Genomic DNA, 16,918 nt, shown 5'->3' with positions numbered 1-16,918 from the left:
GGGGAAGGGCTTAAGGTAATCAAGGGAGCAGGTGCAATCAGCAGATACTGCTGACTAAAGCATTCTGTTCTCCAGCACATCGGGCATATGCACTCAAAATGGAACACATGTAAATACCACATCTCTAAGAAATCCAGTTACTATAGGTCAATAACTTACCCTTTTACTTTTCTGGTGCCTAACCAAGACTAGGGTTTGGATGATGTCAGTTAATGGCTGCTTAAGCCTTACAAGATGGAGATGATTAGCTGGGGGAAACAAGAAGGCATTAACAAGGTTTGTGGACAAATCCCTAGACTGAGGGGCCTCTTTCTGACTTTTATTAGCAAGCTGCAAAATCTAGGAATCTTATTTGGTATTAGGCTATGGTGAGGTGATCAAGTAGCAGCAGTAGCCAAAAGTGCACTTTATCTGTGCCTAGCTAGGACTTTACCTTTCATCTCCAGGGCAAACCACCCCAGTTACCTTTTTTTTTGGTCACCTATCAGGTTATACTATTCTAGTGCCCTCTACAAAGCCCTTAATTGTTTGGGACTTGACTGCCTGACAGCTTGCTACATTACAGCATTAGGCATTGCAACAAGTGTTGTAACACAGGGCATAGGTATTTACATCATTATTGTGTCTTGCAACAGGTGCCTCTGCATCATTATAGTACAACTGCAGACAGGAAATGCAAGTATAGCAGTTGCAGTAGAGCAATCATAGTGGTGCTTCTCACCTTTCACTTTGATAATTCAAAGTACCGGCTCTGTCATATTTCAAGGAGGATCTCTAAGTAAGAGGACAGCCTACTCTCAGCAATACTAATGAGAGTTAAGATTAAATTTTAAAAATCCAAATATGTTAAGGTTTGGAAAAGCACAGTTAGGGCACCCAAACAACTTTAATTGCACTGTAAAACTTTTTTTTTTTTTTTAAAGTAGCGCTAAACTAGAATTAAGTTATTACATCTGTTCATTGACTTGAATATTTTCCTGATGTATGACGTTAATTTGAAATTGTAAATCTCAGTATAATAAAAAACTATTTGACGTCTCTTTGAGTGTAAAACACTTTGGAAATAGTTATTCTTAAATTCAGTATCTTTTGGAAGAGATACTGGTTCACTTTTACTTTGTAAGTTTGCGTTCATGATGCTTTCTTTAGGCAGTGGTATGTTTAAAAGTAGCTATGCGCTAGAAGCTTGTTGGTTATTTTAAAGATAGTTCAGGCCCAAAATTTAAATTACAATGATTGTGGAACTTTATTTCACTGAAAATAGCGAGCGGTTTTTATTTAAATATCCCCCTGAATTATTTGCAGTCCCAATATTGAAGCATTATATGCATTATGACCAGAAAGTGAAATGGACTATAAACAAAACTGAAACAGAGTGGTTCACTATGTCTAAAATGAGTGAAATGCAAAGCATAAACAGCATAAATGATGCGGGGGAGATATTTTTAAAAATTCAAATTTAATTCTAAGATATTGATAACATGTTCGAAAACTTGTTTAAAATGATTTAAACTTGGCAGTGTCTCTTTGAACACTTGTCCTAATAGATTTTTTTCAGTTAGCATTCAGAAAGAATTAAGCTTATTCACCAGACAGTTAATCAAAAGATGACTTAGCGTGGGACTCTGTTGAAGTAAACTTATTGCTTACAAAATCAGATTATTTTCATTGTATAGGAACAAATTTCACATCACTGATACCTTCCTAATGAAATATTGCTGACATTGTAGTGGATATATTTAGTAAGCAAATTTAACAAGAGAAATTAGCAAAGACCTGTTATATCTCTTAAACATGCATGTTTTGAAAAGTTGCTTATAAAAATGAAATACTGAACTTCATGTTTCTGCTGTATTTAATTGGGAAAAGGTTTAAGTTATGTATGTGTTATAATCTGTGATGCCAAGGTGGCCATTCAAAGCCTTTCTAGAAAATACTGCTAAAGACTGCATACAATTGTGACAGAAGTGAAATCTGAAAATGAAGAAAATACTGTTAAACTGCCCACCAAGAAGTTCGTCGTGGAGAATGCAAGGCTGGAGTGAGAGAAACTGTAGAGGAATTGCAGTTCCCAGTGAATGTATAGTTATAATTGTATCTGATGGAGCAGTACATTTCCTACTTCAGCAACCTTATAGAATGATGGAAGCATTTTATAAACAGTTTTTCCAGATCTCACTGCTATCTGTCATTTCTTGGATCTCTGCCAAGCATTATTTGTTCTGAGTGCAGGTCCCTATTGATATTCACTGGGATGAGCATGTGCTCCATGCACCTCAGACAGGAAGATTTTTCAGTAGCAGTCCATGCCTGCACTCTACACCACCTCATGTTCTGAGCTGAGTGTGTAAGGGGTTGCATGAATTGTTTACCTTCTGGGTCTTCCTGGTTAGTGATCCTCACAAGAGATGCCTGTACTATCTCAGGGAATTACACATTCCTTCTAAGTGTGAGAACTGCCATTCTTTCCCCCATGAACTAGACAGTCTTGTGAATTCTAGCTTTGCAGATATTTAATTGAGCTCTCCATGGGGCCCCAATCTGATCCTGGATGTTGAGCTCCCCGGCACATTGACTGGAGCTACCAAGTAGTGACCCTCCGGCACTGGCATTCCCTAGCTCAGGATCCTTGATCAAATCTGAGGACCTCTCTAAACAGAGACATGAGGATGGTATGTGTAAATGTCCCCATAAGAAGCAGGATGAATAGTCTTGTAAGTTCTTGACGAAAACGACTGCTTCTCCCCTCCTCTCCCATCTAGTCAGACTCAACACCCATGTAGGGGTGTGTCTGAAGCTCACGGGAGCATGTATCTGCACTGACCATACCAAAAGCAAAGAGCACGCTGAAATATTGGACTGACCCCCTGTACCTCTTACCCATGCATATGCTTACAACCATTCCTGAATCGACGGTCTCAGAACAGAGGCCAGAACAACCACCATTGCAAGCCAGGGTCCCTCCATCTGGCAGCATGGTTTTTGAATAGACAAAGAGATTAGAGAGATCGTGCTCAGAAGAGGTCCAAACCATCCTTAACAGCAGGAAACCCTCTACAGTCATCAGTGATTAGACAATGGTATAGAGAGTACACGTACAAAGTTTACGGACGATACCAAGCTGAGAGGGGTTGCAGGTACTTTGGAGGGTAGGATTAAAATTTAAAATGTTCTGGACAAATGGCCTAAAGTAAATAGGATGAAATTCAATAAGGACAAATGCTAAGTACTCAGCTTAGGAAGGAACAATCAGTTGCATACATACAAAATAGGAAATGACTGCCTACGAAGGAGTACTGCAGAAAGAGATTTGGAGGTCATTGTGGATCACAGGCTAAATATGTGTTAGCAGTGTAACACCGTTGCAAAAAATGTAAACATCATTCTGGGATGTATTAGCAGGAATGTTATAAGCAAGACACGGGAAGTAATTTTTCCTCTATACTCCGTGCTGATCAGGCCTCAACTGGAGTATTGTGTCCAGTTCTGGGTGCCACATTTCAGAAAAGATGTGGACAAATTGGAGAAAGTCCAGAGAAGAGCAACAAAAATGATTAAAGGTCTAGAAAACGTGACCTCTGAGGAAAGATTTTAAAAATTGAGTTTGTTTAGTCTGTAAAAGATATGTCCTTAAAGACATTTGGTCTATCTATTCATTCCTTGTGAGTATATTTAGCAGGTATTAACTTCTTCCATCCTCTGGTGGTGAGCTGCTCGGTTTTCACGCATCCTACAACTGTGAGATTCTTAAAAGGTATTATCAGAATCTCTCTCTCTCTCTCTCACACACACATGCACGCACACACACACGCGCACACACACACACTCTTATGAAAACCTACATCTCTCTAGAACCTGAACCTGGTTCTCTCAGCCCACCATTCAAGCATTCAGACATGGTGGACCCTTCCCTATACAGTGTTTCACAGAGACAGTCCCCTTCAGATTCCATCTGAGGTTCATCCAAAGGTTCCCTCTGAATTTCACTTGAATCAAAATTGCCTATTTTATTCTACAAATCCCACAGTAACAGGTATGTGTGCAGAGTCTCATCTATTTGTAAAGGACAAAGTCCTTTAGGAAGTTGCTGAGGCTATTGGTTTCCATCACCGAGAGAATGAAAGGAGAAGCAGTCTCTTTGCAAAAACTCTGTAAATGGACTTTGGACTGCATCCTCCTTGGCTATGGGATTATGAACGCCCCTTCACTACAGAGTGTCAGGGCTCACCCATCCAGAGCACAAGCTACCTCAGTGCCTTCCCTGCAAAGAACTCGTCTCATAAATATTTAGACTGGCACCCTGGGGCTCGAGTCACATTTTTATTGGACATCAAGCCCTTGTTCAAGCTTCACCATCTGATGCCTACTTTTTGTCCTGTGATCTATGGCACAGCATATTTGCTTGCACCCTCCTCCTCCAGTGAGTCCTGCTTGGGAATCCACTGCAGTGAATACCCATAGGGAACAGCACTCAAAGAAGAAAGTAAGGTTACTTATCTTAACAGTAACTGGAGTTCTCTGAGATGTGTGGTCCCTATGGGTACTGCACAACCCACCCTCCTTCCACTCTTCTCACATCCTCTCTTGATTCAGGGTAGAGTTAGGAACTGGAGAGGTGGTCAGACTGTGCCACCCCTTAATGCCCTTGATTCAGAGCACAAGGTGGTGTAGGGTGCAGGCCTGGATCAATGGACCTTGCTACTGAAAAATCTTCTGGTCTCTGGGGCAAAAATACCATTAGGGACTATGCAGCTTGAGCGTCAGTTACTGTAAGGTAAGTAACCTTCCTTTCTGAGAGGCTGCTCACTACTGCTGAGAATACTTTACACTGTTGCCAACTTTTTTCTGGGAATGATATAGGTTGCTTTTTGTGACATTCCGTTTCTAATAATTAATGCTGTGTAAATATTTATTCCAAGTTAAATGAAGTTGGCAAGGTTGCAGCAAACAGTATTTATTCTAAAACTGTACTAAAATTATCTCAAGTTTATCATAAGAAAAAACAATTTATCTTAATGCGATAGCTATGTGAATAGTATATTAATGGCACAGATTATTGCAAGCTAAAATAAATATATGAAATAATTTAATACTTATATTTCTATCTCTTTAGAATTGCTACAATATATTGGTAACCATATAGTTCCTACATAGATGCTATAAATGGTCACTTAACTTGTTTTAATGAATTATAAAAATAAGACTTTTAACTGTTAAATACTGCTAGTTACAGTTTGGTACTTTGTCAGATAGCAAAAGTAAGATCTCTCACAACCATAACGTGAGGAAGACTTGGCGATATTAACCAGTGTCAAGTGGTTTGTGCTGGCAATTATTTGTTTTTGGTGGCAGGTTCCATAAAGAAAGAATAAACCACTGAAGAGAGAGACAGAGAAAGGAGCAGAAGTAGATTGCTAGTCCTCACTGATCACTCTAAGGAGAATCTTCCATACTGCTCCTTCTTTGCATCTGACCCTAGTGGCGTTGTACTGAAAAGGAACATCACAAGAGTGCTTTTCTTGTTGGCATGCTACACCCATATTTGATGAGCACTTCTCAAGTGATGCTGCACTTACTGATAGTTTGAGAAGTTACTTGAACTCCAGCATAGGCATGGAGAACAGAGAAAATACATAAACACACTACTACAGAAACAGCTGTTGACCAACAAATGCTCATGGCTGCTTCTTATCCTGCTTGTGGGTGTGAGAGGCATCCTTCATATTGGCCTCTGATTAGTTAAGCATCTGACAAATATTGATGCCTTGTTAATAGGAGATATAGGCATGGCTCTAATTAACTTTCCTTTGATGACTGAATTGAGCTTTTAAAACAGGTGAGTTGTGCTTTCAGGAAGTTAAATTGACAAGAAATTCTGACATTTCAAAAAATTTCATTCCAAATCTGAGCAAAAATCTGAAAGTTCAAAATTTCCCACAAATTGAAAGTTCAGAAAAGTTTCAGTTCAGCAGCGTTTTGATTCAAGAAATGTTTGAACTTTTTTATATTATATTTTATATGTAGGATCATGGAAATGTAGGGCTGGCAGGGACCTAGAAAGGTCACCCTAATCTGCTTCCCATGTTGAGGAGGACCAAGTTTATACCTAAACCATCCCAGACGTGTAATACAGAATATAATATTTTAATGTTAAAGTAGAAACTAAATGATTTCAGACAACACTATTGAAATGCAACTTTTGGATCTTTTTCTGTCAATTTTGTTAAAATGGATATGTTCTTACAAAACACTTTTATTTTGATAAAACTGCATTTTTGCTGAAAATCTGTTGGGCAAAAATTTGACCAGCTTGTTTAGTTTCAGATTATTTGGCAGCATAGCAACTGATCACAGGACCATAGTTTTTCTTTTCAGCATTGTAGTAGTGTGTTTCCTAGATAATTTAAAGCAATTAGTACAGTAATTTGGCCTATTCAGAAAGAGGTGCACTATAATACAAGCTACATTATAACGTGTCTAACATTGTTAAATAATCATACAAGTATTAAATAAAAAAAATAAGGAATACTTGTATTAAAATAAAACATTGAACTACATTGGGTTATAAATAGAATAAAAGACATTTTTCTGCACACTAGCTTAATCCTGTTTGTATCTATATACAGAAAGCATCGAAACAACGTGGGACCTAGCAAACCCATTTCTCAGCCCCGAAGAAATATTGTAGGGTGCAGAATACAGCATGGATGGAAAGAAGGGAGTGGACCTGTAACACAATGGAAGGGGACAGTTCTTGATCAGGTTCCTGTAAACCCTTCTCTCTACCTTATTAAGTATGATGGATTTGATTGTGTCTATGGACTAGAACTGCACAAAGATGAAAGAGTGTCAGCGCTTGAAGTCCTTCCAGACAGAGTTGGTAAGTGCTTTTTGACGCATGTGCATATGATATTGCATGCTCTGGACAGGATGCTGGATGGAGCTGCTGCATTGCATTTTGTCAAGTCTGTGGACTTTTATTAGTAAATGTTCTCCCTATTTTGGAGTGAGGAGGAAATTTTACTCTCACAAATTAAATAACTTATCTTTATATTACATGGAGTGCTATAGAAGTTCAGTACTGTAAATTGTCAGTCATCTAATCGGCATGTTTATATATGATATAATATTGATCAACCTTATTCACAGCCAAGATTGCTCTCTCAAAAGCTTATGTAGTGCTTAGACTGATATTTCTGCTAAATGCTAATTTGTTGATGCTGAGTGAGAGTTCACATTTTACAGTTCAATTTCATGAGGATTTTCTTTGCTGTACTCCATATTCTATGGTCCTGTATTAAGTGTTTCTCATATGCCTTTCCTGAGAAGTAATAAAAATAAAGTGAAATTTCTTTAAAAATGAAATAATTGAATTAATGTGTTTTGTTTTCAATAGCTCAGTCTGAATTTTTAAAACATGTAGGATGTCTGAAACATTTATTAAAGTTCAGAATTCATGCAAATTGTCACTGACTCTCAAACTAGATCAGTTTTTTTTATTGGCTGCAAGGAGTTAGCAGTGCTTCAAGAAGAAAAAAATTCAGTGACAGTAGAAAACTCTTAAGGCTATTTTATGATCAGTCCTCACCCCTTTTGCTAAAAGTTTATTTTTAATAGAAACAAAGATGTTGTGGCATCTGCTCTGTAACCCACAATCGGTTTTCCTTAGTGTTTCTAATTATACTTTTCTGTAGTGTGAGTGCAGTGAGTTAGGGCTTGTCTACACATAAAAATTAATCTGGAATACAGTAGGGTGTGAGTTTAAAGTGGATTAATTTCCTGATTAGCTCCATGTGTGAATGCTCTTGTTCCAGAATAAGTGTATCCACACATGGAATTTAACCGGGAATAGCTATTCTAGAATAATTGACAATGTCGACAAGCCCTTAGTTAATAATCATAGCTAGAATTCCACATCTTTGTAATCTGGATATACCCAGAGAATAAAAATATCTACCAGTTAAATCATTTAATTGTCTATTTTGTAAAGAAAACAATTTGAATGAAGCCCTTTTTATGATTTTTATGGAAGATGTAGTATGCAGGCTTCCAAGAGGTCCTGAATTTTATGCAATATTGTGTACGTATTTCAGCTTCTTCTCGAATCAGTGATGCCCACCTGGCAGACACAATGATTGGCAAAGCTGTGGAACATATGTTTGAAACAGAGGATGGCTCAAAAGATGAGTGGAGGGGGATGGTCTTGGCTCGAGCTCCTATAATGAACACGTGGTTTTATATTACTTATGAGAAGGATCCTGTCTTGTACATGTATCAGCTCTTAGATGACTATAAAGAAGGTGACCTCCGCATTATGCCTGATTCCAGTAAGTACGCTAGTACGTTTTTTTTCCTTCTAAAACTAAAATGAGAGCTCAGTTTCCATAGACATTGGGTTTGTTTGTTTACTGAAATGAAAGAGCTGACAAACTGCAAGAACTGCAAAAGATTCATATGATCTTAATATTAGGGATGACTCCTAAATGGTGGTAATCTGAAACAAGGATAAAATGGTTATTGTATTAGCTTATACTAACACCATCCACTTTTTCCATGTGTATAGGTATTCTCCCTCAAAAATATTGGTTTAATCATAGCACAATTTTGATGGGGAAGCAAAATGAGGCTTTTTTTGTTCCATTGTGTTACCTTTTAACTAAATATAACAGATCATAAGGGTGAAAGTGAAACTAGATGAATTCATGTACACTAATTAAACATTGTGTGTGTTTGGGGGAGGGGAGGAGGGAGAAATAAGTGTTCATTTTAAAATGAAACAATGCATGTAGGAAAACACGTGTAGTCCTTGACAGTCTGTGTATCTAAACCAGATATACAGCAAGTGTAACAAAGGAATTTGGAATTTCTTTCAAAGGATTTTGCACAAATTAGAATCATTGTCACCCAATTAAACACTGTTTTCTTAAATGATCATATCAGGACATGGGAATTTTGGTTGATAACTCTTAAAGACTTCTGGTATGTGTGTTTCTGAGTCAGTAGCACTATAGGAAAGATGGTAAGGGAAAACAATGTGTGTGCACATGTGCCATTCAAACATTATAATACACAATGAAATGAGCATACATGCACACACATCGTGAAAGTTTTTCCCTAAATTTAATTTTCAGCCCTGTAAATGTAGATGAGAACAACCAGTTTGTTTGCAAGTTGGTATGATAAAAAGAATGTAATAGAATTCTTTAAACATCTCTAAAAGACTTGAATGTTAGTTCATTAAAAATTACCCTTGTCTTAATATTATTCCCTTTTTGATTAAATTTCACTTTACACTGCCCCCACTTTGTGCTCTGTGTGGTGCAGATTTCGTATTGACCATGTCTGTTACAGGAGTTATTCAAGGGGAGGCTGGAGGTTTTGAGAGACGGATTTTTGAAATCCAGGAAGGTAGAGGGGCGATTGTGTGTCTTGGATTTTTTTTTTTTTTTTTAAATTCAGGTGGCAATTGAAGCTTTTGGCACTAGGGAAAAGGAGAAGCGGGGGTTGTATCTCGTCTCCCTCTTGGCCAGGAATAGAGTTTACTTTGTATAAACTTTGGGGGGAAAGAGATTGTCTCCCTCACTTCACTGTAGCATATTATACCCCTACATCCAGCTATGATTATTAAGCATATTAGCTCAGCATTTCTGCTAAAATGATCAGCAATGAAACTATTAGTTTGATTTTTTTTTCCCTTTTCCTCCCTTGGCTGCTCTGTGGATTTGGCGAGGGGAAGGAGCGTCAGATGGGTACTAGAAGATTTCTCTTCCATTAACTGAAGGAGAGAAGTGCTGAATCTTTAAAAATGAGACAGAGGAAAAACAAAAATCAGTGTTTTAAATAGTCTGAATAAAAATGACATACCCCCACCTTCAGTGAATGAGGTTCTTGATTCTTGTGCTGTTATATTAATAGTAGATCTCCAGGTATTCACAGTGTCTTCCAGGGTAGAAAATATTGAATTACAAATCTAGAAAACAAACAGGAAAATTCCTTTAAAAAAAAATAAAAACAAAAAGTTTTCAAGAGTGGACCGCTTTACCCAGGTGAATGAATTGTGAGAGATGCTTTGACTTTATAATGGGTTGTTCATTTAGTTGCTGAAGTCCTTGATGGATGAAGCTTTCTATAAACATTATTGCTGGAATCCATTCATTGGGTTCTTAACTATGTGGTACAGTTATTAGTAGACAATATCACACCAGTGTCATTATACCTGAACAACCAGGATATACTCAAGGTTACAGCCTATGGCTCTTTGGAGTGATATGCTAATTGTCAGATCAACCCAGCTTCTCCATCTGGCAGTGGGGGAAAAAAACCTGTGTGCCACCAGCATGAATCACGGACGATGGAAGCTGTAATTGTACCTGTTCCCAAACAAGTCAGTGGTACTGTTTCAGAAATGGGGTCATGACTCAATAAATCTGTGTTCTACCAAAAGCAATTTTAAATGTCCCTGGTCCTTTTTTCTGTTTCAGGGCAGGAAAGGATCCCAGCTCTGACAAATGGCTTTTTATTGGACTGAGGCCATGGTTTTGTGTCTTCCCTTCCCTCCCTCCTTTACGCCCCCCTTCCCCCCACCCCACCTCATAGCTGAGGAGACAAGGTGTATATACTTTTCATAGTTACAGATTGAGTTAATGAGTTCTGATACTCTGATCTCCTGGGCTTGATGTTGGAGCCTCTTGTACTTGTCACTGTGTTTCCAGGAACAGTCAGTCTTCCTGAGGTTTGGAAACTTCACTTACCATACTTATCCTCCACTACCCAAAAGACCCACACAAGCTCAAAAACAACCTCTGCCTCATCTGACTTAGAGCCATTGATACTCCATGCTACAGGGCCCCTGTGACCACTTACTGACACCTCCTGCTGTCCATATTGGGGGGGGGGGGGACACGCCTCAGGACCAGTACCACCCTGCAGAGTCTATCAAATTTACTAGGGAGTCACCCCTTGCCTCATCTCTAAGGAAATGTTCCGATCAGGGATGCTGGAACAATATGTGTAGTCGGGGTGCTGAGAGCCATTGAATCAAACTGTAACCTTGTATATGATGGAAACCATTTCAAGCCAGGGGGTGCAGCATCACTCCCTGCACTCCTAATTCTTGCACCTATTTGCTCTGATCTACCTCTGGATCTGACATAGGAGGAAGAATACTATGTGCTGGTTTCACCAGAACCAGGAAGACTGCTATCATCTTCCCCAAATGAAGCGGTTGCTTCTACATCTCCATACATACATTCTCTCTTTCTCCCCCCCCCTCCCGCAATGACTTCAGGAAGAGGAATTTCGAGGACCTTCTCTGCAGAGTCGCTGGAGAGCTTCATGTTCCCCTCGAGGAGATCCAGGATTCCCAGAGCAAACTCTTAATCATGCTGTACCTCTCCGGACCCAAGAGAATAGCTCTCTCTGTTAACAAAACTATACTGGAGCAAGCTAGCACAGTTTGGCCACCTCTGCTACCTGTGCTCCTACCCTCAAAGGGGCAGAGAAGCATTGTTATGTGCTGGCTAAAGATGCAGAATTTTTGTTGTCTCATCTAGCTCCTAATTCGTTGTTGGTCCATGCCATCTCTGAAAGGACCAGACAGCAACATGCCAGGTCTACTCCTGCAGACAAGGAGGATAAACACCTGGATCTACTGGGAAAAAAGTTCTTCTCATCATCCAGCCTCCTGTTCAGAATAGCCAGTTACCAGGCATTGCTGGCTAAATACGATTCCCTAAACTATGGCAAGTTTGTGAAGTTTACTGACAGAGCTCATTTCCTACCTCTGATGTACAAAAGCAGACTGATAGCCAGGACCACCCTCCAATCTGCAGTCAGTGCCACTGATACCTCTTCTAGAGTTATGGCAACTGCTGTTGTCATGTGCAGGGAGTCATGGCTCCTTGCATCAGTTCCTTATGAGTCTACTTGGCAGCAATCAGTACATACCATTCACCTTCTCAAGACTACTGAGGTTTCGCACACCCACTGACTAATAGATTCTGGAAAGGCTTGGGAAGAACCTTCCCGCCTACTCAGGGGCTTGTGCCCCAGTGGAACCTGAATCTTGTTCTCTCAGTGCTAACAAGACTCCCCTTTGAGCCTTTAGCTACTTGCTCCATGTCCTTCCGCTCCATGAATGTTGCCTTTCTTGTAACCATCACATCAGCAAGAAATGTTGGGAAATTTGGAGCAATGATGGCTGCCCCTCCATACACTGTATTCCATAAGGATAAGGTTTCCTTACATCTGTGCTCCAGATTCATCCCTAAAGTAGTTTTGGAATTTGACCTTAACCAGTCCATTAATTTACCTGTGTTGTTCCCAAAACCACATGCTTCCGCAGATTCCACTCCCTCAATGTTTGATGAGCCTTGGCTTTCTACCTGCAGAGAACAAAATCAATCAGGAAATCCCTGTGACTATTTGTCTCTGTATCAACAACAGTCAGAGGGCAGGCCGCCTCCACCCAGAGAATCTCCAAATGGATATCTGGCTGCATTCTACTCTGTCAGCTCTCAAACCCCTCCCCTTTCACGCTGGGGCTAAGAGTTCATTCCACCAGAGCGCAATCAACAACGGTAGCATCTCTTCAGGAGGTACCCTCCTGGACACTTGTAAAGCAGCTATGTGGAGTTCCATTCACCCATTTGTAAGACTGGTGCAGGATTATTCTGCTGATGCCTCCTGTGGGAAAACGGTAGTCCGCTCAGCCATACCGGCCACATCCTCGCACCTTCCTCCTGTTTAGGTACTGTTTGTCCATCACCCACAGTGGACTACAATAGGGACCATCACACGAATAAGAAAAGACTTATCTGTAACGGTAGGTTCTTAAGATGTGTGGTCACTATCTGTATTCCTCTTCCACCCTCGTTCCCCTCTGCTTCAGATCTTATCTGATTCATGGTGGAGAAGGAACTGTTGAGGTGAGCCAGGGCACATACACAGACACTACTTCAAATTCTCTGGCTCCAGACACATAGTCTCCATGCGTAACCCACAGTGGAATACAGACAGGAACCACACATCTCAAAGAACTTCCTCATTTGTTACTTTGCTTTATGTGTATTTGCCTACACAGGAGCTAATAGATGCAGAAAGTCTAGGAGGCTAGTATAAGATTTCAGTTTCTTAAAATTCTGGTTGCAGTGTTACCTAAGTAAATTTTTTCCTGTAATTGTAAACTGTGGAACTGATGAACTCTGTTTGACTGAATAGACTACAACTTTTAAAATGTTCTTCTCAAACAATGTAATTCATCTCTTCTCACCATTCCTGATATTTAAATAAATTCTGAAGACATCTTTGCAGTTGTTACGTGGATCGAAAATCCTTAAACTCCTAACTAAACACATCTTATTTTTGTGTTACAGATGATTCGCCTCCAGCAGAACGGGAACCAGGTGAAGTTGTGGACAGCCTGGTAGGCAAACAAGTGGAATATGCCAAAGAAGATGGCTCTAAAAGGACTGGCATGGTCATTCATCAAGTTGAAGCCAAACCTTCTGTCTATTTCATCAAGTTTGATGATGATTTCCATATTTATGTCTATGATTTAGTGAAAACATCTTAGACATCATCGTGAACTTTTGCCAAACTTGTGGAACTATTAAATGTAAAATTTGTAGACACAAAGACTTGACTGCTTTCCAGTTTAATGAAAGCTTAAATGTCCCTGCGAACCCACAATCTCTGCCAACAAAACTGTTTTGTTCTGAATAATACAAACAAATTTGTGTGAACATGACACATTTTGTGAAAGGGAACTCCTTTTCTTGAAGGAAGTCACTATATTTTTGGGGAGAGGGAGTTAAAGTAAACAGCTGCAAATTCAAGCTGTGTAAAGTTGATCTAGTGTTGTAATCATTAATCTAAAAATTTTTTCATAGCCTTTAACTTTTTCTTCAACCTCGCACTCACCTGTTCAACTGCCACATGCAAGTGTAGTTTGATATTTTCAATATTGCCTTCTTATGTAACATTAAATCTAATTTCTTGGCTACTGGCAGTCCTTGTTTTCAGGGTTGGGGTTGAGATGATTTCAAAAAGAAGTAAATGGTTGGTTTGTGCAGTTTTAAGGAGTGCCTAACCCAAGTAACATCAATCTACTGTGTTTCTACACCTTATTTCAGGGTAGCTTTTTAAGAAATAGCAGTACATGGGAATATTTGTGCCTCTTAGTAGACACAAGACAGTACAACATCAAATGTTTGACTTGCACCTTTCAGTGAAAAGGCTTCAAACTATAAAAGGTTTAATCATCTATATAAACTGTTGATTAGAAAATGCAGGTTAATGGCCCACATTTACAAGTTGTAGGAACCAGTAAAACTAAACCAAACAAGGCTGCCTTCAATTCTAAATGTTGTATTTTTGTTATACACACGTCTTAACAAACCCAAGTGCGTGGTGCCACAACAGTCGTAACATTATGTTACTTCAGAAAGATCTTTAGACTACACATTGGCAATCAGTAGTCTCTCATTTAATATAAAAATTAGCAACCTGGATGTTTGTGTGTGGACTTAAAAGCCTAATAGTTTATCTGTTACATGTAAAGACAAAAACCTCATGAAAGAACAGTCCTCTTTCATTAAAGACTTATTTTAGAGAAGGAGAAGCATTTGTTGCCTTCTGCTCAGTCTGCTGCATTCCTTTTTTTTTTATTATTATTTTCTCCCAAGAAAACATCTTTCTTAGCTCTTCTTTCTGGCTTTTCTACGAGTGTCCGGACAAATCATCTACAGCTTAAACCTGTTGTCGCCTTTTGTGGTGTACGTTGTACTCGCTTTGAGGTATGCTGTTACGTGAATTTCATTCAATGAACACTAGAGTTCTGCATGCCAGTGGTGTACTAACTAATGAAAGCTATAGGCAGCCTCAGTGGTTGGTCATCTGCATTAGATTGTGGATGTAAATAGCAGCCCACAGCAGAAGAATCCTTTCACGGTTTTAATCTTGCAAGATAGTTGTAAACCAAGGTAGTTTTTTAAATTTGGCAGTTTTTAAAAGTAATCAGAATGGCAAAAATGGTCAGTTCAGCAACTAAATTGTCATGTCACATTAGGGCAGAGCTTTGCAAGTTTGAAAGCACTGCTTCACAGAAGGCTAGTATGTGAAGCCAGTTATCACTGTTGAGGGGAGGAACACCCAGATACCCAACCTTACACAGAAGACTAGAAAAAGGTGCTGTTAATCAGAGATCTGAGGCCCAGATGACCTCTACTATGGATGTCCTTGACATTGAAGATTCAGTGGTTTAAGCCCCTGTCTATCCATTTTTGCCTGACTTCATATTTTAGCCTTAAGGCTTGTGCCTCATTATGCTGTTGAATGGTAACAAATACTCACCATATAAATACAGTACCTTAATTCTTTGTCCATTGCTACTATTGCATTATGTCCAGTATTTCATCATGGGCAACCAAAGGCAGGCCATTGTCTTTCAGTGAATAGCTTCTCAATGCAGTCCTTAAGTACTAAGTACCTGAATCATAAATGTTCCTTGTGTTTTTGAACAAAGTGAGCAGATTTGCAACATAGTGTTTTCATCCTGCAGATCTGTTATGTGTTTTCTATTGACTCTTAAGAGTCCTGCATGTAAATCTCAAAGCTGAGCCTGGCTCCATGAGCCCAAGTTGATATTTGTGGCACAAGAATGAGTGAGTGTATTGATTATACACAGGATACGTGCATAACGTAGTACAGTGAATTTTGGGCTATACATCTGAGGAAAACAAAGTTTGTTTTGAAATATTTGAAGTTTAGGTCTACTGAAACATTTTTAGCATTAAAGGCTTGCATTTGTGGGTTTTCTGCAAGCCACTTTAATATACCACATAATCTGCCAATTAGTGGAGTATAATCTGTAATTTTTTATGGCCTTTTAAGTGTCCCCGTTGTCTGTTGCTTTGTTGGTTTTTGGATTGGGTTTTTTTGGTTTTGTTTTGTTTTTTGATAGCTTAAATCACCTTTTTTGTGGCTTGACACTAATTCCACTTCCTGCCCTTCTGCTTTGGGCTTTGTTTTAGGCTCATGTTTCAGATCTGCATGCAGTGCTTGCGTTACCCTGGTAACTAAATGTTGGTTCCTTGTTCTAGGGGTTCAACATTACTTTCCAAAATTATCATGGGGCTTGTCACAGCACAAGCCGGGATCTGTGTATAAAAGTTATTGGCCTTTCTCATTTACCTGCTGTAGTATTGTTGTATATTGTGTGTGCGTGTGTGCGTATGTGTGTGTGTATGATGTCAGGCTGCCATGTAAAATTTAAAAAAGAAAAAAAAATCTTAAATGCAGACCATCCTTTTTTGCATGCTTAGAAGGTAGAATGTTCAATGTAACAAACTAAAGTTGCATGTTAAAAATGTTTAGGTTTTTTGTTTTTGTTTTGTTTTATTTTGTGTTCAGTTTTTGTGAATTTGCTTATTGTGCTGTTTTAATGGATGTTAGTAGGACTAAATGCACCGGTGAGGCGAGCATAGTGCCAACAGAAGGTAATTTTCCAGTTGTATGTGTCACAGCATTTGAAGGGACCATGTATTCTGTTCACTAGTAAATAAAATCACAGTTGAATCTAAAACACCACATTTTTTCTTTTGAGTGCCAAACCCTAAATTAAGTTGAAATAGAAAACATAAAGACCTAAGTACATTGGGGAAAACCCTGTTAAACTTCACAAATCGCAATACATAAGTCTTTTTTTTTTTTTCTTTTTTCAATTGATTCATTTTAAAACTGAAGGTTTCTTCGAGGACAGCAGCAATTACAATCAATACAGGGAAGGAGAATTATAGCTAAAACAGTTTCTTGTTCCTTTAAAATGCTGTGCTTTTTGTATTTTACATCATTAGTGCAATTTGGATGGTTCTTGGTATGTGTATAGTTCAAAGGTCTTCGTGTTCACATTTTAAAATTA

At 38.9% G+C, this 16,918-nt stretch overlaps 1 protein-coding gene across 16 annotated transcripts in view; it reads left to right on the top strand.

Moving 5' to 3' along the window:
* The window catches only part of SPIN1 (spindlin 1), a 110,056-nt gene extending 93,760 nt beyond the window's left edge, over positions 1-16,296 (top strand). For all 16 annotated transcript variants that reach the window (XM_073344925.2, XM_073344921.2, XM_073344929.2 and 13 more), the window contains 3 exons: positions 6,627-6,880; positions 8,094-8,327; positions 13,374-16,296. In XM_073344925.2, coding sequence (XP_073201026.1) covers positions 6,627-6,880; positions 8,094-8,327; positions 13,374-13,573 — 688 coding nt within the window. In that variant the 3' untranslated portion in view covers positions 13,574-16,296. The remainder of the gene's footprint in view (positions 1-6,626; positions 6,881-8,093; positions 8,328-13,373) is intronic.
* Positions 16,297-16,918: the final 622 nt, after the last annotated feature.

The sequence above is a fragment of the Lepidochelys kempii genome, chromosome 5, assembly GCF_965140285.1.
Source record: "Lepidochelys kempii isolate rLepKem1 chromosome 5, rLepKem1.hap1, whole genome shotgun sequence".
Classification (NCBI taxonomy): Eukaryota; Metazoa; Chordata; order Testudines; family Cheloniidae; genus Lepidochelys; species Lepidochelys kempii.
This window is presented reverse-complemented; position numbering and strand designations above follow the sequence as displayed.